Genomic DNA, 19,919 nt, shown 5'->3' with positions numbered 1-19,919 from the left:
CTGTTAGAGAAAAGTTTTGCGTCTCATCTGCTTCTTTCTCTCTGTTCCTGTTGTACGTATCCAGATTCTAGATGAGGGACAGTATTCAAAGCAGTATCAGTGGCAGAACCGCAGCATCACAGAGTGGACCTCCCAGCAAGTTGCCCGCTGGCTCATGGGCCTCAATTTAGAACACCATATCCCAGAATTCACTGCCCAGAACATCGATGGAGAACGGCTGCTACAGCTGGAGAGCCCTGAGCTCAAGGTCAGCTAAAACATCAGGTTTTTCATGCAGATGTTGTGCTCACATTCATACATATGGGTTTATATCAAAATTCACCTGTTGCAGGCCCTTGGAGTTACTTCTTCCCAGGAACGTGCCCTGATCAAGAAAAAGATCAAAGACCTTAAAGTTCTGATGGAGAAGGCCAAGAGGAACCGAGAGAAAGTGGAGAAACAGCGCGAGAAGCTGCGGAAGAGAGAGCTGGAGCAGCAGCAGAAAGAGGCGCGCAAAGAAAGCGCGGCAGAGTGACGCAAATGGCTGGACCACCTCCCACTTTACTGTAGCACCACACCAAGTAGCATCTCGAGGAACAGACCGTCAGCAGGCCCCACAAACGAACCCCGGGGGACGCCTGCTCAGCAGTTCAATCGTTCTGAGCGGTGGAGCTACGCAGCCAACTGTTCGAGATTGTTGAGTGACTTTTTCACCAAGCAAATGAAACCAAAATGAGCAGTTGGGTAATAGGATGCTGCCCCAGTCATTCGCCTCATTTTACACCCGCCCTGCGTTTTTAGCCATTTAAGAATTTACTCACTTCTATTTATTTTGCTGTTTATTGCTGTAAATCTGGTTTATTTATTCATATCCAGAGCAAGCGTGAAACGTGCACCTCATCCTCGTCCCATATCATCTTCAGAGCCGTCTGCGTTACCCGTCACAGCTCCCGTAGACATGACGACCACGTACGTGTACAGTGATAAATACAGACACGAACATGTCTGACGTGCCATTTTGATAGACTCGTGTAAATTCTGTCCAGATACATAGATCAGCAGGATCGCTCTATTCCTTTGATGAAGCACATGCAGGTCGGGCCTGCGTGGTGGAATATATGAGGCAGTGTTCATCTCCCACCACTGGGTGTCCCCATGCTGCTTACTCTCACCACTGAAGAAGGCAACACTGGAACTGAAGCGGGAACCAAGTTTCGCTGGGAGAAACAAACTCTCTCAGTACAAGAACACTGGAAGTGCAGACAATGTAAATTTAACCTCTGTTCCCTACAGCATCCATGTACCACACTAAAGCAGTTCACGAGGTCCGAGCGACGAGGACGTACTGTACTCACTGGACTGGTTCTAATGGAGACTTCAGGTACAATATAATCAAGAAATTTGTAACTTACCAAACCCATACCACAAAAACAACAACAAAGAGAAACTTCTTGCTTATATGCATAATGTTGCTTTGACTCCGCTTGTAACCTGCTTTTGACCTCTTTTTATATTCTCTCTCAATAACAAAGTAATACCCCGCCGCTGCCTTTAGAAATTCTAGAGTAGTAGAATTTTTCTGAACTCTACCCGCTTCTGTGTGAGTGTCGAAACACATGCAGTAGACTTAACATTTCCGATTGTTTGTTTTTTTTCTTTCATGAAGCTCACCACGCAAATGACTTTGGAATAATATTTAGGAATGCTGCCATATAGAAGGACAGATGCCGTGAGTCCAGAAATTGTCCGACCTGATACTACTGATGTTACACTGGTAATTGCACCTGATAGATGCAATATAGTTTTACTTTTCTTATGAAACCGTTTCAGTAAGACTTAAAAAACTTTTGAGTTACTCGTTAGATTAAAAAAATATATACCTTTGAAATTATTTTGACATATGTATTTTATGCAAATCGTTTCTTTTAGGATCGTGAAGCTCGCCGAGAGACGTGTTCCCTGTGTTACTTCTTTATCATTCCCGAAAATCATTCCGTAGGTTTACATTAACTATAGAGGCGCCAGTGTCACCGTGACGGAAGTGAAGGCAGCTTTGGTTATGATTCCCTTTTGTCTTAAGGGCCCTGCCTGGTGCACTGCTAACAGGTTAAGAACAAGAAGAAGAAGAAGAAGAGTAGGAGTTACAGATACCTCCGAGCAATGCCACAGTAATACAGGTATCACTGATCTGTTAATGTTATTATTTATTTATTTCTGTATTTAATGAAGCTACTGACTACTGTTTATGGTAACTTATACAAATGAGAGTATTATTAACACCTGATGATGATTTATCCAGAATTGTATGATTACTTCCTATTGCCAAAACATAATTAAAACTGTTCATTAAAAGTGATTTAGATTCAAATGGTTGTCAAATGAAGGATTTGAAGCAAACACAGTAATACTCCCCCATCGTGCTTGTGGTTTTCCTCTAATACAACCATAGTGCTGCTCAAGTGCTACTCCAATAAACTGCTCATGATGTGTTCTTATGAAAGATTTTGTAACACTTGAACCTTTCTGTGAATACCCCCCCTCCCCCCGCCCTCCCCTGTCCAGTCAGTCAGCTGACTGCACTCTTTTGACTCTTTTGTATGTATAGTAAAACACTTGAGAGCAATACGCTGTAAGAATCCTAAAGAAGCCTTGTTTTCTATCGTGTCAGTGTGTGTGCACAGTTTGTCTGAGGGTTGTGGAGGCCAAAAGGTCAAACCTGAGGCCAAAATGTGTTGCCGAATCTTTTTCTATGTGCTTGACTGAGCTTGAAACCAGCGTATGGATGAGACCCTTTTGCTCCTGGCAGGCGAAAAAACAACCAACGTTTCGAGTCGCGTCTGGAAGGGTTTGTCTCTCGTGTTATGTAAAGAGCAGAGGATAATCACCCACAAACTGCTAGTCATGCTTTCACTCTTTTAAAAAGCTGTGCTTATTCTCCTCCTCCTCCTCCTCCCTTTTTTGTCATGACCTTGCTCTCTTTTTCGCATTCTGAAAAGTATGAAAGGGCAGCTACCTGTCACGCTGAATAAAATGTGCAGTCACTGTCCATAGTTTGCTTTCGTTTCTTCTTTTTTCACCACTTCTACATACGTTTCAGTGGTTTATTGGTAGCCAGAGACAGAAATCTGCCTCTCATGCAATCAGAAAGTGTGTAAAATTCATGTTTGGGCTGTTTATGATTGTTCCTTATTCACTCCTCTCTGCCTAGAGTTTCTCATGGCGCGCCTGATAGTTACTCTTGAAAGTCAAAGAAATGTATATTCGATTTGTATTAAGATAAAAGAATAGAAGAGAATCAGCAGCTTTCTCTCAGAAACCTTTACCGCCCCCATGCCATGTTCGCATGGCCTGTTATTTTTACCATGTGACCATCCTCTGCATGATGCCCTTCTCTGAGAGGACATCTGAGCAGACTGGCTGGCCTGGAGTCAGCCGCAGTCAGCTTTAGCTCTCCAGTCCTCTTCTCTCTCCTTTCTATTTATACTCGGCCTAATTTCACTCCAGGGCTATTTTTTTCCCTGCGACGACTCCCTCCTGTCACTTGTTGCCCCTCTTCGTGGACTTCATTTCCGTCCTCCTTACTCCTCCCATACATGATGGCCGGGCTTTTGGAGGCCTTCCAGTATGGGTACGGTTAACACCTTCTTTATCGCCATTTGTGCGTTTATTTACAATCTCCTCCATGCTGTGTGGAGGACGTTAGTGTCTGATCCGGCTGGTTTGGCAGTGCCATACAGGGAGCGAGGTCTTTCTTTTGGGGAGTTCATGGAGGAGCTGAGCCCCAAACAACTGGCTGTCAAACAGCTGAAGCAACAGTTCCTGCAGGCCCTGCAGGCCAACAATGCTCAGGAGGTTATGCAGATTCTACACTCCAGGAAACTAGACATTGACACTGTGCTGGAGGTGGAGGACCCCAACATGGTACTGGCCTCATACAAACAAGGTGAGGAGGAAGAGACTGATCCACATTTCAGCTGCAGCAACAAACTGAATGGTGTTTATACTGTATGTTTCTCATACTACATCGAGCATTTGGACACAGAGAGATGAGTTATCACATGACTCCAGCAAGATTGTGAGAGAATTTATACATAGGATGATAGAATAGGGGGAAAAATAGAATGTAAACACCCCCTGAATTTCACGGTTAAGGGATTAGTTCTGTAGTTTACACACTAGGTGGTGCTAAATCCTCATGGATCCAAAAGTTGGATATGCTAAACACTGTGGTGAATGACAGTAACATATATGGCTACTGGTGAATAAGCATACTGCAACATAAGAACATTTTTCCCATCCATCAAAAGATGCACTTTATGGTTTCTTCTATGGATCAGCATTGACTAAATATACAGTAAACCAGCGGTGCTTGCAAAGTCTTTAAACTCCTTTGATTGTCTTATTTACTGCAGGTTATTGGCTCCCGGGCTACAAACTGGAGCATTCCTGGGCGATGGGCATTCACGTATGTGTGCTGTACAATGCTCTGGAAACGGCACTGGTGCTCCTTCAGGAGGGTGCAGCTGTCAACCGGATGCCCAACGGGAAGACGCCGCTGCACGTCGCATGCGAGGTCGCCAACAGTGACTTTGTTGCCTTGCTTTTGGCTCACGGGGCAAAGGTCAACAGCCTGTCACTGAGCGGACACACGGCACTGCACCACTGCAGCACCCCAGAGTCTGTAGACTGTGCCAAGCAGCTCATCCTCAAAGGTCAGGAGGGATGTGGATGAAAGTGCAAATGCAGGCAGTGTACAAACACCCCAAACAACAAAATAACCATTGCTTTTTTCCTCATTAAGGTGCGAAAGTCAATATGCCCAGCCACAGTGATGAGGACACACCTTTGCACACAGCAGCCAAATTCGGCGTCCCAGAGCTGTTGGCTCTGTACTTGGCCCACGGAGCATCTGTGGACGCTGTCAACTCTCTCCAGGAGACGCCCCTGATGACTGCAACCTTCTGGGCTTTCGACACTAAGAAGCAAATCTACAGCCAAGACCATCATTTAGTCTGTCGCCTCCTGCTGGACCACCAAGCAGGTGAGGTTTTGGACCAGTGCCTGGAGATGACTTTTATTTTTTTTTACTCATACTGTCAGTGCTTTGAACCATGGAGGCTTTGAGATTTGTTTTCTCCAACATTTCTCTCTGTTCCAGATCCGAACCTCCAAGAGGAGGACTATAAAACAGCTCTTCACAAGGCGGCCTGGAACTGCGATCACGTCCTGATGCAGATGCTGCTGGAGGCCGGAGCAGATGCACGAAGCATGGACATCAACGGCTGTGCTCCCATTCAGTATCTCCTCAAAGTGACTGATGTCAGGGCCATGGCCATACCTGAGCTCTGCTATCAGCTGCTGCTCAACCATAACGCAGCACGGATATACCCACCACAGTTCCACAAGGTACAGAGATGTGGACTTTTCACTAACTACAGCGATGGCAGAAGGTCCTTGCGGGAGTCTTGTATTTCATATTGTGTGCTGTTTTGTGCAGGTGTTGCAGTCCTGCCACGACTACCCCAGAGCGGTGGAAGTCATGGTCAACTCCTATGAACGCTTAAAACCCACAAAGAAGTGGAGAGCTGCCATTCCTGACGACTGCTACAAGGTAATAAAATGATCTAGAATTGAAGTGTGTTTTCAGTACTTGTGAATTAGATTTTTTCTGATAAACTGAAGGATAGAAAATAGTTAAAATGAGCACAGCCTTAAACATCTGCACCAGTAAAATGCAACATACATGTTAAAGCAGCCGTACTATTGCTCCAAAAATATTGTATATAAAAGTAAAACACTTTTACTGCACAATGAGTACTTTTACTTTTATATTTTGAGTACATGTTGCTGATACTTGCACACTTTTACTTCAGTAAGGGTTTGAATGTAGGACAATTACTTGTTTTTTCACAGCATGTTTTTGCTACTTTTACACAATAACACAAACTATCCTGACAACACACCACTGTGGTCATTTACATGAAAATGCAAGTGACACAACTTCCCAAACTTGTCTTATAATTCAACAGCTGCCATTTTTCTCTGCTTCCTCAGCGCCATAAAAACTTCTACGACTCTCTGTTTGCTGTCTGCACTAACACGCCTCGCAGCCTGCTTCACCTGACCAGATGTGCCATCAGATCCAGCCTAGGTGGGTTCTGTCAGAGAGGTGTAGCACAGCTGCCTCTGCCGCCCCCCATGAAGAAATATATATTACTGGAACCCGAGGGGATACTGTACTGATGAAGAGACCTTTGTGCTTCAAGTGTGACTGCCATGTGGGACGATACTGTCACCTGGTGATTTTAATACAAACATTCAGTACTTGTCTGCAGACTGTGCAGAGTGAAAGTGCTGCCAGTTACAGCTGGAACAAACTTTTTTTGGAATATTTGCCATGCATACCATTCCCACAGGCGTTTGTCTGGAACATAAGAAATCCCTCCCTGTAGTGGAACCGTAGTGACATGATTACCTTAAAACTGATGATGATGATTTGTGATTTATGAAGGTGGTTTGAGGCTGGGCATCACAAAGGACACCATCCAACTATTACAAAGTAAGAATCAATTGACTCTTCAATCATAAATATGCAGAGGTTATGCACATGGTGCCACCATCCCATCCCCACAACCTCTCTTTCTGTAATCCTTGCATTATTTATATCTTTCACCTTCAGCAGAGGCTCCATTTGTCTCTTTGAAAGTGACATGAGTGTCAGTAAGTATCACTGGTCTTTTGTACAGTTGTTTTGTTTGCAGTCATTTGTCTCTCAATGACAGTGCTGCCTCATACTTGAGAGGATCCAAATCTACCTGGCAACCTGCCTTAATGCTCCCTCTCAGGCTCTCCTGATACTCCTGCTATCTGCTGAACAAACACTTGATAAAGCCCTCCACAACAAGTGCTCATGTTTCCAGTGGATTGCACATGCGGCCATGTACATGGACCATCCTTTGTTAGCCAGAAATACACACTAAACAACCAGTGATGGAGGACGTATTCATATACTAATACTGCACTATAAAAATGCTCTGTAAATATACTATACAGAGTATATACTGTATATACACTTATATATTATAGCGTTAGTATTATTCATGTATTAATGTAAAAGCAGGACTTTATTGTTGTAGTTGGTTGAGGTGGAGCTCATGAACTATTTTGTATAGGACGGCAACTAATGATTATATTCATCATGGATTCATCTGCTGAGTGTTTTCTCCATTAATTAATTGTTTGGTTTGTAAAAGTTCTTAAACAATTACAGAGCCCAAAAAAGCTTCATATAGCTTGTTTTTATTAATAATAATATTAAAATAGTTCAAAAGAAAAACAGCAAATCCTCACATTTGAGAGTTGTTGTTGTTGTTGTTGTTGTTGTTGTTGTTTTTTTTTGGCATTAAAATGACTTCAAATATTTGCCAATTCATTTTCTGTCAATGGACTGATTGATTGATGGAATTGCTTTGGCTCTACTGGTTTAAAATGTTGGGTGGTTTAATTTATAACATAAGATTATATTTTATAAACTCTTCTATGTTTTGCATGCAAAAATCCTAAAATGTAAAGTATAGCTGTCAGATAAATGAAGTAAAAGGTACAATATTGCCCTCTGAAATGTAAAAGGAACAGAAGTATAGTGGCATGAAAAGAAAAGATAAAGTACAAGTACCTCCAATTTATACTTATGTCCAGTACTTGTGTAAATGCACTTTGTCCACTGCTGCGTTCAAAGGTGCTTTCAGCAGTAAATGAACTGTGGCTTCTCAGCTAAAGAAGTTCATGCTCATTTAGTTCATGCTCATGTAGACCTTTAATTCAGTACGGAGCGCGACCTCGGCTAACCATTCCAGTCATGCCAGCATGCAGTGATGGTGTGAGCGGCTCAGTCTATTTTATCCTGCCATTAAGTTGAACTTAACATATGGAGATAATGCCAGTGTACTATAGAGGGAAGCACTCATGAGACTGAAGCTGCCGCCTGGAGAGAGGCACTGCTGAGCTATTAGTGTCTTTGCTAGGACAGGAGGAAGGAAATGGGGCTCGCTTCTTTGCTGATATTCTTCATCTTCACTCGTACAGTATAGATAGCAAACATGAATTTTAAAGTGTCAGTGCATACATTAAACAAAATCATCTCCAACTTTAGAAATCTGTAAATAAGCTCACGTCTTCAGTCTAATAAGTTCACATACACTGTCAGCAGTCAAAGCTCTACTCTATGTATTAAACACACATTGACTGATCTGGTATGTTCCAGCGTCACAGCGCATGCACACTTGTTCACGTATGAATGTGAGGAGATGATCAGGCTTAACACTGGAGGCCTGAAATGAACGAGAGCGCACTAATGCACACAAGCCGAGACAGCAAGCCTACAAGGGTTTAACACTGAGTAACACAAGAATAAGATGGAGCTCCAATATTTATTCTCAAGTATAAATTAGGAGAGTAGCTTAGTAATGTTTGGAGAAAATCTCTTTTACACTTCAATGAACAAAGCAAATAGATCCAAATGGAATCTGTGTTGTGGCTCCGTGGGTCTGGATGAGTACCAGACAACTTCTGCAGAGGGAACATTATCCGCTGCAGTGATTCTGACACTGCTGTGATCTTATTTTTGCTTTTATTCTCTCTAGAAAAATAGAGAATGAGCTTGCGTAAACGCTGCCATGCCAATGATGCCTCCATGAACTGAAAGAGACGAGAAGCAACACAAGCAGAATGGAGCGCGACATGTGGGCACACTAATGAAGGGGCAAAACAGAGCAGGACAGCCTGTTCTCTGCTCCTATTGGCAGCTGACCACAAAAAGCCACTGGACTGTGTCTGCCGCGGCGACAGACGCACAGAGCAGTTTCCGAAAACAAGCCGTGGGGGGAGAGAAGGGAGTCGGGGGGGGGGGGGGGGGGGAGTGAGGGAACTGACAACTAGGAATCCTTTCATTTCTTGTTGCTGGTCTTTGTGGTCCTAACTGTGATTTAATGACACCTGAATTCTTTCATGTTGCATAAAGGAACACAAGTTCATTCACACAGGATTGAGTTATATAAAGACCACAGGAGACGACATGTTGATAGATTCAACAAGGTTTTTATTTTCTACATTCTCTGGTCCTTTTCGTGGTGAACCACAGCTTCAGTGCAGTGACACTTGGCCTTTGACAGTGATGTCTATACAGTGTCAAATCCTAAAAATCTAAATTGAATCAACAAGTTCTCAAAACTGATTTGAGAAGTACAGTGAATGACAGTTCAACCCTGACTCCGCCGTGTTGGGACGCCGCGTAAAGTAAATTAACCAGAATGGGATAACTTGCTCATCCTTTTTGACACATACTCAAATCAAAGATAATATATTTAATGCATTCCCTCATCAGCTTCATTGATTTTTGTAAATATATGCTTATTCTGAATTTGATGGCAGCAACATTCTGTCTGTATTTACATTTTACACACTGCCCCATGTGGAATCTGGGTTGTATGACAGGTATGCAATGAGGACACAGAGTATGAGATACTGTTAGATAAAGATAAGGCAATATCACTGAGATCCATACCGCTTGCATTGTCTAGGCGTCTGTTTGTGGTGCTCCTATGTGTCTGCTACACTTCACTCTGTGTGTGTGTGTGTGTCGTCCTAACGTGCTACACTTATTTGAGGGTGATGACTTTACAGTATGTCACGTAACAGAAAGCTGAAGCACAGTTTTCTGCAGTGCAATATTTAACATCACTTCCTCTAAAATAGGTCACTTAAAGGTTCAGTGTGCAGGATTTAGGGGGATCTACTGGCAGAAATGGAACAGAATATTCATACGTATCTTTTCATCATAATCACCTGAAAATAACAATCCTCGTGTTTCGTTACCATAGAACATCTTTATATCTACAGAGAGAGCGGGTCCTCTTCCACAGAGTCTGCCATGTTTCTACAGTAGCCTTGAAGGGACACACGTGGTTGCAATCTGCAGCCTCGCCTCTAACTGCCACTAAATCCCACACACTGGTCCTTTAAGTAAACAACACATGCATCATTACAAAACACACAAACATTGAGAAGGATGAAAACGTTCTTGGAAAAGGATTCAAAGTGTGTATGGTGTTCAGTTCCTACTGCGATTAGCTTCACATCAGACAGTTTCAACAGATGAAAATGACTGAGCAAACAATTCACATACAGTTATTCACAGTTCAACCGTACAGGTTATCTTCAAAATGCTGCAACACTACGTTTTAACAATTCCACTTCACCAGAAAGGCACATCTAATTTTGCTCTATGAACGCGTGCCTACACGTCTCAATACACTGCTCAATATTCATAATCAAATTTTTTACAAATGATCTCAGCTTGAATGTGTAGACGGCTAAGGCACAAGGTCATTTATTGGCAAAAAGAACCCTCCACTGAAAGGATCACACTTTGTTTACATCTCATAGGAAAGAAGCCAAAAGACTAAAAATGGAGCATTTGTTTGAATAATAAAATAATTTCATTTTACACCAGGTATCGCTAGAGCACATTCTTCTTCTAGTGTCTCAAAAATGCTGTAGTTGTGTGAGATCTGCCATGAAAAGCAGAAGTTGTGTGTGTGTGAAATGAGGTAATACTGCAAGGAGTGAAATGCCTACATGAACAAAAGTGGGGGAACTGCCTTTGCTCCCTTTGTGTTTATGCTGGAGTCATTGAACATGTTTCCATTCTCTGTAACTAAAGTGACTTCACTGTAGCTGGCTTTGGCTGGGTTTTTCAGGGCCTCGATCCACATTTAACCTAATGCAAAAACACAACATGAGCCAGTAATTGAATTATCCAAGGAGCGCCAGTCTTCAGATTTTGAAATCAAAACGAAACATATACGCAAATCAGCTAGCATGCTTGTTTCAAAGCGCAACCATGTTATTACGGCTAAATAACTGAACAGTGAGGCAACGGGAGATTAATACTTGACTTAATCCATTACCATTAGCAGCCTGTAATTGTCATAATGAAATTCCACGTGGTGAGCATTTGTTGGGTTAGATTGCCTGGAGGCTGGCAGTAATAGTTGAGCTAAATTTATCTGATTCTTAACGCCAACAAGGAGCATTTTTCTCCCTCTGGGTTTCTCTGAAAGTGTTATGGACTCCTTTCTCACACAAGTCCGGGTCCAGCAACATGCTTAAAACATTTAGTGCCTTCTCCTACTTACAGTACAAGTTGATCCTTTTCTTCCAACATGGACCCCCTTCTTCTAAATCCTATTATTCTTTTAATTAAAACTACTTTAGAGCGTCCTCCACTTCCTGCCACCATCACCAAGTCCTTTCATACTTGCCCAGTTTCCTTGGATCCTTGCTGGGCATGCACCAGTCATCGGCCTCTGTGGCTGCCTGGTAATGTCGTAAGGCTGACTTGTTGAAAACAGGAAGTCTCTCCACTGACTCTGAGGACAAGGCCTGTGATACAGAGCAGAAGGGAACTTATTAGTTTGGATTCAGATCCAGGTGTCTCACTGGGCTTCCTGCAAAGCTCCATCTGTGCTTGATTAAAACTCAGCAAAGATCTGCCAACACTCAGTCAGTCCAGTATGTGTTCAGTGCATTTACATGTGTACATACAGGACACAGTCAGTGTGTGGAGGTAGTGCTGTTCTTTCACCTTCAAGTATATGACAGCTGAGGTGCCGTAGCCCTCCATAGAGTAGAGCTGCAGGTCTCCCTGGAAGTACTTGGCATACAGACGGGAGATGGGCAGGCCATAGCCAAAACCAGCCTGAAGGAAGGAGGGAGGGAGGGAAAAATAACCGGGTTACAGTATAAATACAGATTATCCGGTTTAAACTATTACAACATAAAAACAAAAAGTGAAAACTGTTTTGCTTCACTTTCTCGTGTGTGTACAGTTTAATCATTGCTGACTGCGTTCCTTTTTGTAATAAGCTAATTTGCAACCATGCTCGGTTGTGCGAGTATCTGTTTACCACAGGGAGAACTACAATTTAATTTTTAATCTTGTGGACGTGTAACTCATTGTGTGCAGAGTGAGACACTCATCAACGCTGAAGTCTTGCAGCAGGTGCAGGCTCACCAGAGGTGCATTGCGAGAGTTGTCTACGTGCACTGGACTGGGAGCTGTGGAGTACATGTAGCTGAACAGACGCTCAATCTTCCTCAGGGGGACTCCACCTCCTCTGTCAGACATCTAAAAATAAAGGAGAGGTATGTTAAGATTTACAAGGGTCCTCTATTTGTTCTGCCAGCAGGCCCTGGCCTCATCAGCTCTTTATGATGGTAAAACAATACTTGTCAGTATAATGTTAACACCAGATTATCCATGATTCCCTGTGCACACTACTGACTTTAGTACAAAGGTCTATCTTAACTCCCAGTGCACTCAGCCACCTTGATAGTGAGGTCCTCACTTCCCAGTGAAACTCGCACTTTGATCGGGGGCAACGTTGGGCTCGTCTCATGGGTCTCTACTGTCGCTCTCATGGCGTTCTGACACAAGAACACACACAGCGGGTTACAAAATGAGTGAGCAGGCATGTGGTGGAGAACAACATGCATCTGGTTTTGGGGTTTTTTTTAGGTACTGTACCTTGAAAAGCTCAAATAACATATGGTAGAGATGGGATGGCACATAGACAATGTGGAGGGGCTGGTCAGGGTTCTTGGCTGTGAAAAAGCATTAATAAGTGCTTAATTATATGCTAAAATGAAAATGAGAATTATGTTAAACCTCTGACACGTCTTCTGGACAACCGACGCCTTTACAAAACTATATTATCTTGACATTATCTGCGAAGAACCTGCTGTCCACGTATGAACAGTTCATATTTAAAGCCGTGGTGCATGTTCTGACTGACGTACTGCAGCAGGAATGAGGTATATGGATTCAACTTAGGACAAATTGTACCACTGATGACCACATTTTCCTCGAAGCTACAATTAAATTACTGCATACAGCGTATAAAGTCTTATTTATATCATGTAATCACTCCCGCTATTTCTGTTTAGGTTGTCATGTTCTCAATTGAGGAATGTCTAACGCTGACACTGTCTCTTGGCAGGCCCAGCTGACAGGACACAGACACAAAGGACCTCCCTTAAAGCAACAAAGATTAATCCTAGAGGGTCCAGTTGAATTTCAGGAGAACAACAGCAGAAAATAACTGGGCGAAACAAGAAATCTGCAGTACAGGGAAGAGTAACTGTTAGACAAACAGGTAAGAAATATGTCCAAACAGAAACATTTTGCTCGTTTTCAATAACTCACAATTGTCTTGTGTGATCTCCATGTCAGGAGAGGTCAGGTAATACTGCTCACAGAGCATCTTTGAAGTCTCATAGGCATCTACAAAGTGAAACACAAAGAAAAACATCTGTGCTTATTTTTCCCTGCAAGAACGTCCAACAACGGAGACAACTCATGCTGAAAGTTTGAACGATATCAGAGGACATGTTTTAGTGAACCAGGTTACACAAAATTCAACGTTTCCCACTTGCCACTGTATATTGACTCTAAAAACATCAGATAATAAGAGGTAAAACAGTCATCGATCTGGACAAACAGACAGCAGTGGAAAGTAGATAACACATCCTGTGTGTGTGTGGATGTGTATTCCTCATGTTATGGAAACATAAATCTGTTTACATAGTCATAGTCATCACCACCAGAGTCCCCATATTGTAAATCAATACATTTTAGGGTGAAGGCTTGGGTTAAGGTTCAGGGTTTGGCGAGTAGTGGTTATGGCTGTGGTAGACTGTGTGTATGTATGTGTGTGTATAGACAGCAGTAATGGAGCCGAGGAAGATCATTCATTACCTTTTACTACCTCCACAACATCACAGCTGGGGTCAATGCTGCCGATATGTTTGGGATGGGCTGGGTTCACACTGCCGTCGAAGATTAATGCTGCAGGGCACAGGGCAACAAACGTGTGTGACTCAAAAAACCCAAACATATACACACAGTTCACTGTGCATAGAGATTGTACTTGTGAGTATTTAATCAAATATAAAGTAAGACTCAAGTTGAGTGAGTTCTGTGCAGTGGGAAACATGTATTGCTAACAAAGCCACACATGCACACTTGTCCTCAACGCACTGACATGCTAGCTCTCAAGCACGATCAGCACTTTCAGCTTCATATGATGACATGAGCTTCGAGTGTGAGCAACTGTGTTGAACTCACAGTCAGCCACTGAGTGCTATACTGACTGTGCTGGTTCATGAGCATGCGGATTGAGATGCGGCTCATGTAGAAGCGGTCCAAGAAGTACTGAACGTTCTGGTTGGTGACGGGGTCCACACCAAAGGCGTCCTTGTACTCCACCACACCCTGAGCCATGGTGGGCACCACGTTGTTGTGTCGATTCCGGATGTTCACCAGAGTCTGTGTGAAGCTGAGGGCAAAGACGTGACGGACGTGTGAGTATGTGAAGGTAAGAAGTACACCATGTTTATCAGAATATTAGCGCTGGGCACACATCTGCTAAACAAAGCACATGAAAAGCTGGGATGTGGTGTAAAATGTAAACAAAAACAGAATGCAGTCAGTTGCAAGTAAGCAGTTTACTGACAGTAAGTGTCCCCGAGTCCATTTAGTAATGTCCTTTATACAATTAGACTGTTGAACCTCGCTCTGTCCTCGCTTGTGTACGACTGAGCCTTTCCAGGATGCCCCTTTCTACCCAATCATGATACTATCACCTGTTACCAATGAACCTGTTTACCTGTGGAATGTTCCAAACAGGTGTTTTTGCAGCATTAGACAACTTTCCCAGTCTTTTCTTGCTCCTGTCCCAACGTGTTTGAAACATGTTGCTGCATCAAATGCAGAATAAGCAGATATTTACAAAAATCAATGAAGCTGATGAGGTAAAACTTTAAATATATTGTCTTTGTGCTGTTTTCAATTGAGTATATGTCAAAAGGGATTAGCGAGTTATCACATTCTGTTTTATTTCTATGTTACGCAGCGTCCCAACTCTTTTTACATCAGGACTGTAACTGGCATTAAAAAACTTGTCGCTCAAACAAGCATCATCCTCCTCTCATTATGCACTATTTACTAGAGCTACTTCAACAGGAGAGCATAAACAGTCAGGTTAACCTTCTGTTTGAAGAGCTGGAGTGTCCACTGGTGGCTGCAGCAGTGCTACTTCTAACAGCACTAATTCAATCATCAATTTGAAGACACCCCATTGAAAGCAGTAAGAGTTCTGACAGATGGAACATGATCAGAAGTCCACACCCAAGTAGCAAATACTGAAATGTGCACTGAATACACAGGACTAATTATTCCAAATTAAAGGACTTATATCGCTGTTATTGAGCTGCATGAAGCTGCTATTCCTCTTTATTTGAGATTTCGCTGACACGGTGGAGCATTAACTTAATGGAGCCTCTTGAGTAACACTGGAATTAATCGTCTATCTTTGAGTCTGACAGTGGCCTTCAGGAGCTGTACAAGGTATGTCAGCGTGAAAAATGTGACTGCAGCTGTTAACACAACAGAGTTTAGATTTTCAGCTGTCTGTAATACGGAGTCTGATCACACCAGACGTTCTTAAGCCCTACATGTGCAATATGCTTATATGCTGGAAAGCGTCTGTACATGCCTCACCTCGTCAGGACGTCCTTATCATCTGGATCCTTTTCTAAAAAATTGACAAGCTCCAACAAACTCTGTGAATACCTGGTGGACACAAAAGGACAGCATAAACATACTGAAGTCTAGCCAATTCACAGAATGCTAAACTTCAGACTTTATCTGTAGGCCAGTGGATGAAGTGCTGAGCTCACTGAATCACACTCTCTTGGGCGCTGTCTCACCATGAGGAAAACTGGGTGAAAGGTGAACAGCAGTGTGGCTGCGATTTCTGCGTCGCTCAGTTTGTCCCTCAGCTGACCTTCGGCTCTCAAATTTTGGATCAAGTCCCATCATGCCAACAGATGTACAGCACATCTTGAGATTACACTATTTCGCGACTTGTACTTGCACAAGCTTGCCAGGAAATATCAAGAGCGGGCCCCCCTCTGCCCCGGCCGACAACATGAACAAGTGATAGATCAACTCTTCTGCTGGCAATCCAAAACGCTCTGCAGTAGTGGGAAGAGAAAGCCAGAGTCCAGGAGGTGCATGGCCAAATATAGACGCTATGGTGGCTCATCTGAAAAGAGTGGGGGTGGGGTGATGACCTTGTTGTTACCCTGTCTTAATGTCACACCAATAGGGCGGTACCAGATAGTACGAGGCATAACGTTTCCATTCGAATCTGAATGCTGGGAGCTCTCCTACAGCTAGCAGTATTTCTCTGCTGTATACAGTGAAAACTGGAAGTAAAAGACAGCAGAATGTTGAATCCAACAGTCACTGGTGTCAACCTCTTCCCATACATCCAGGCTGGACATATGGGACCTAAAAAAAAATCTAAAACAGATGTAAATATCCTTACACATACACACGTGTACTTGAGCTGCAGCCTTTCACTCTGCAGAGCATGTACACCTTGTCCCTTGAAATGTGTGTGTGGCCACAGATTCACACATGCTGCTATAACCCTACCTGCTGAGCCTCCTGCCCACAGGAACGAAAAGCTCGAACTTGTGTCACATGCATTCCTCTCAATTCAAAATCTGTGCTGCATCTTTGTGGTAAAAACATGAAATCGGAGTTTACACATAATCTATTGGGGTAAATTACATAAGAATAACATGACAGGGACTGCGCGGTTGGCCTAATCTATGTAAAACAAAGTCCATAAAGCATGTTCCCAGATCAGGAGCCAGTGAGTGCACAGACACCAGCTGCAGGAGGGGAGTGACAACACATCACATGACCTTTGACAAATTCAGCAGCAGTGTTTTCATCAGGTCACAGCTGTAAGTGTGACGAGCTGAATTAGCGAAAACTAAAGGAGGCAAAGTGCATACAAAAAGGATCTATTTTATCTTTGAAGCTAAATATCAGAAGGCTGGAATACTCTACAAGGGTATGCTTTGAGAGGGACAAAGGAGAGGATGTAAATGACCCAGATACAACTGTTTAATAACTGTCCGCTGCTTAAACAAGAACCGGTCCCTGAATGACCTTGTATAACGGGTCATTCAGGGACTTGAAATCTTACCAGCTGGTGAGGAGCTTGAGGGATGGAGTGTTGAGGAGCTTGTCAGGGAGGAAATCAATTTCCTTCATGATGTTGGCCAGTCTGACAGGAAGCTCCTGCCGCAGGAACACAAAGGAGGTCTTCTCACATGCATTGGCTGAGCCTGCAGTCACATGAGGGACAGAGACAAGGGGGGAAATGACTGAGCAAGCATCCATCTTTGACCCAGGAGGAAGCCTGTCCTGGATTGTTTGTGGACACGCTGTCTTATACCATGATCAAAACATCTTTTGCAGTGTTTTTTTTTTTTTTCTTTTTCTTTTTTGCTGAGGTAGCAGAAACATGAGAGGTCATGTGGGTCAGTGCAGGGATCAACCACATCAGCGTTTTAGTGTTTCTTCTGTTGATCACTGCGGGGCTCAGTCGTGTCCACAGCGTCACTATTGTTTGATGAAGTCAGTCACCCAACACCAAGTTCAGGGTGGGCATTTCACAACCACGCACCCACGGAACAGGAGAAACTGGACTATCATCTGTCTGCATGTGTGCTGTGCCTGAGGTTGTCTGTCGATGACCTGTGAACTGCGAAGTCTGCCACAAACAAAGACAATAACTTGAGTTGCGCAACTGCCTCGAGTGTGGGAAAGAGGCAACGAGCAATGTCCGATCAAAACAATACAACTCGAAGCGCTTACCAAAGTCAAGGAACTGCTTCATGGACAAGGGGGAGGGAGAAAACTTAGAAAACCTCTCCACTTGTTTCGGTATTCCAGCAACGGAGCCGTTTTTCAGCAAAAACTGAGCGAACTTCATTTTCTCCTTCTGCAGACCCAGACTGTCAGTGAATCAGACACAAGCCGTCCTTTCTTTCCTCAGTCCGCTCCAGTTTGACAACTGTTAAGCTAGCAGGGCTAAAGCTCGGCGCAGGAAAACTTTGGCTACATTAACATCTTCAAGGACGCTGGCTACGAGTTCCTCATGTCTGCTTTCCTCGGACAGTCTCCTTCCATCCTCGCAAACTGTGTACTGCCCTTCAAATGCGACTTTCACCGCTGATCTACGTGTAATGTTGTTGGGCGGTGACGAGGAGGGATTGACGTTAAAATGTACCAATGAGAGCGCAGTTTCCTGGCACTGGCGTATGCGGTTGAAGCGTAGCTGAAAGGAAGGAATAATATGAATCAGTCTAATATAAACTGTGGTGGAGTGTAATCAACTACATTTCCCCTTATTTTTTCATACAAAACATACGAAGTGATTATAAAATATGATGCCTTATTAGAAAAAAAAAATACCCAGAAGTATATACAAGTGGAACTGAGACGATTAGTCAGCTGACATGAAATCAGTTTAATATATTGGTAATGGTTTCAGTCATTCTTCATGCAAAAACATTTCGTGGTTCCATGGTAGGTAGTGACTATTATCCAGTTTTATGTAAAATAAACATTCATTGACTGAAGTGAACAGGGATGAGAAATGGTTGTTTGGGAAAACTAAGGAAGACTAAGACGACAGTGATAATGTCTCAATCATATTAATAGTAGTATGACCATAGGCACTCAAAGATAAGGTATTAGAACAGCTACAGTGATACCCATCTCTAAGAGTAAAGGTGTACAGAAGCTGTGATAGGGCATTTAAACCAATGAACAGAATTTTGAGCACATGAAACAATACAAAAAAAAGCTCAGGCATTAGTAGGACAATAATACAAAAATGACATACTGGGTAAGATTTGTGACTTTGTTGGGAGCACGACTCTAGTAGAAGAGGTGTGAGGGGTGATTAGAAAGAAGGGAAGAGGCAGAAGTTTTACATGATAAACACCAATCCAAAAGAGTGGCATAGGCCTGCTGGGAACTGGAGAAAACTCCAAAATCAAGGTTTGCCTGAACAGCAGCAAGAGACTTAGGAGTATATGAAAAGGAGTTTTGTCCAGCTGTCCAACAGCCTATAATCCCTGTGTGGTTACTAGAAAATGTGTTGGTACAATGACGTCAAATTAAGGCAACACATAAAAATACAGATTTAGTGAGCGAGTTAATTAGTTATAAATGAATGTAAACATACAAACTATTACAGGTGTTTACCAACGGACCGAACGACCTCGTAACAGATAATGTTATCATCAAATATATATATAGTAACAACAATACAAGGCTCTGAGGTCACATTCATTTGGGTTCCTGCTCATATGGGCATGCTGCAATGAAAGAGTGGACAAACTAACCAAACAAGACGTTAAAAAGAAAATATCGACAGTCAATAATGAATGACATCAGGAAGAAGAAGAAGAAGAAGAAGAAGAAGAAGAAGAAGAAGAAAGAGCAGAAGAAGAAGAAGAAGAAGAAGAAGAAGAAGAAGAAGAAGAAGAATTATTACTATTATTATTCACAGCTTTAGCAGTGACGGAGTCTTCTTACGACGTCCAACGTGCTGTAAAATGACAGAATTACAGCATCCCCTACCGACGAGCTACCCGAAATACGTTTACATTATTTAACTTTTAAGCGCTTACCGAGATTAGTCCGCTAACAAAAGCAGATTTCTCAGTGCAGGTCTTCATTAGAGACGAATGTGGATCAGCTGTTGCATCTGCTAATCGACCAGAGTACCTGCCGCCGCTTTACTTTTTAGCTAAATATCAATGGGCTCCCAACTAAAGCTCACCAGACGTTCAACCACGAGTTCGAGCCTCTTTACCCGTCGAAGGAAAATAACAGACGGTGTGTTACGGTCAAGTAATGCCTGAAAAGTATCAACATGTTACCTTACTCAGTGTTGGCTCCTCCAACGCATTTCTCCAAATGGCCAGAAGATGGCGGCGTTGCAAAA

At 43.0% G+C, this 19,919-nt stretch overlaps 3 protein-coding genes across 9 annotated transcripts in view; 2 read left to right on the top strand and 1 right to left on the bottom strand.

Moving 5' to 3' along the window:
• ppp1r9a (protein phosphatase 1, regulatory subunit 9A) overlaps nt 1–3,025 on the top strand; it is a 43,780-nt gene extending 40,755 nt beyond the window's left edge. For all 3 annotated transcript variants that reach the window (XM_076754919.1, XM_076754920.1, XM_076754921.1), the window contains 2 exons: nt 65–247; nt 332–3,025. In XM_076754919.1, coding sequence (XP_076611034.1) covers nt 65–247; nt 332–514 — 366 coding nt within the window. In that variant the 3' untranslated portion in view covers nt 515–3,025. The remainder of the gene's footprint in view (nt 1–64; nt 248–331) is intronic.
• A 578-nt stretch (nt 3,026–3,603) lies between these two features.
• On the top strand, nt 3,604–6,283 carry asb4 (ankyrin repeat and SOCS box containing 4). The gene is made up of 6 exons (XM_076754560.1): nt 3,604–3,922; nt 4,392–4,691; nt 4,781–5,020; nt 5,138–5,385; nt 5,477–5,590; nt 6,034–6,283. Exons 1-6 carry the CDS (start codon nt 3,604–3,606, stop codon nt 6,220–6,222), a joined length of 1,410 nt encoding a protein of 469 aa, XP_076610675.1. The 3' UTR covers nt 6,223–6,283.
• Nucleotides 6,284–9,449: 3,166 nt separating this feature from the next.
• On the bottom strand, nt 9,450–19,894 carry pdk4 (pyruvate dehydrogenase kinase, isozyme 4). 5 transcript variants are annotated; one of them, XM_076754682.1, is made up of 13 exons: nt 19,603–19,894; nt 17,777–18,239; nt 17,103–17,244; nt 15,599–15,670; nt 14,191–14,375; nt 13,796–13,885; nt 13,244–13,321; nt 12,566–12,642; nt 12,367–12,465; nt 12,053–12,166; nt 11,624–11,737; nt 11,301–11,421; nt 9,450–10,756 (listed from the first exon to the last, which is right to left on the bottom strand). In XM_076754682.1, the coding sequence occupies exons 2-13, from the start codon at nt 17,892–17,894 to the stop codon at nt 10,752–10,754; spliced, it is 1,215 nt and encodes a 404-aa protein (XP_076610797.1). In that variant the 5' UTR covers nt 17,895–18,239; nt 19,603–19,894; the 3' UTR covers nt 9,450–10,751. The 5 variants fall into 5 exon arrangements, 4 of the variants coding, with proteins under 4 accessions (XP_076610797.1, XP_076610799.1, XP_076610798.1 ...); XR_013078411.1 differs by lacking the exon at nt 19,603–19,894 and having other exon boundaries at nt 14,165–14,375; nt 17,777–18,122; XM_076754684.1 differs by lacking the exon at nt 17,777–18,239 and having other exon boundaries at nt 19,603–19,889.
• Nucleotides 19,895–19,919: the final 25 nt, after the last annotated feature.

The sequence above is a fragment of the Chaetodon auriga genome, chromosome 17, assembly GCF_051107435.1.
Source record: "Chaetodon auriga isolate fChaAug3 chromosome 17, fChaAug3.hap1, whole genome shotgun sequence".
In the NCBI taxonomy this organism is placed as follows: domain Eukaryota; kingdom Metazoa; phylum Chordata; class Actinopteri; order Chaetodontiformes; family Chaetodontidae; genus Chaetodon; species Chaetodon auriga.
This window is presented reverse-complemented; position numbering and strand designations above follow the sequence as displayed.

Excerpts from the sequence above, each read along its gene's own strand:
- asb4 (XM_076754560.1), top strand. The coding sequence starts at position 3,604 with ATGGGTACGGTTAACACCTTCTTTATCGCCATTTGTGCGTTTATTTAC. Across the intron at positions 3,923-4,391 it reads ACTGGCCTCATACAAACAAG|GTTATTGGCTCCCGGGCTAC; the intron begins GTGAGGAGGAAG and ends TATTTACTGCAG. Across the intron at positions 5,386-5,476 it reads ACCCACCACAGTTCCACAAG|GTGTTGCAGTCCTGCCACGA; the intron begins GTACAGAGATGT and ends TGTTTTGTGCAG.
- pdk4 (XM_076754681.1), bottom strand. The coding sequence starts at position 17,894 with ATGAAGTTCGCTCAGTTTTTGCTGAAAAACGGCTCCGTTGCTGGAATA. Across the intron at positions 12,643-13,243 it reads GGAGATCACACAAGACAATT|CCAAGAACCCTGACCAGCCC; the intron begins GTGAGTTATTGA and ends GCTTTTTCACAG. Across the intron at positions 11,422-11,623 it reads CAGCTGTCATATACTTGAAG|GCCTTGTCCTCAGAGTCAGT; the intron begins GTGAAAGAACAG and ends TCTGTATCACAG.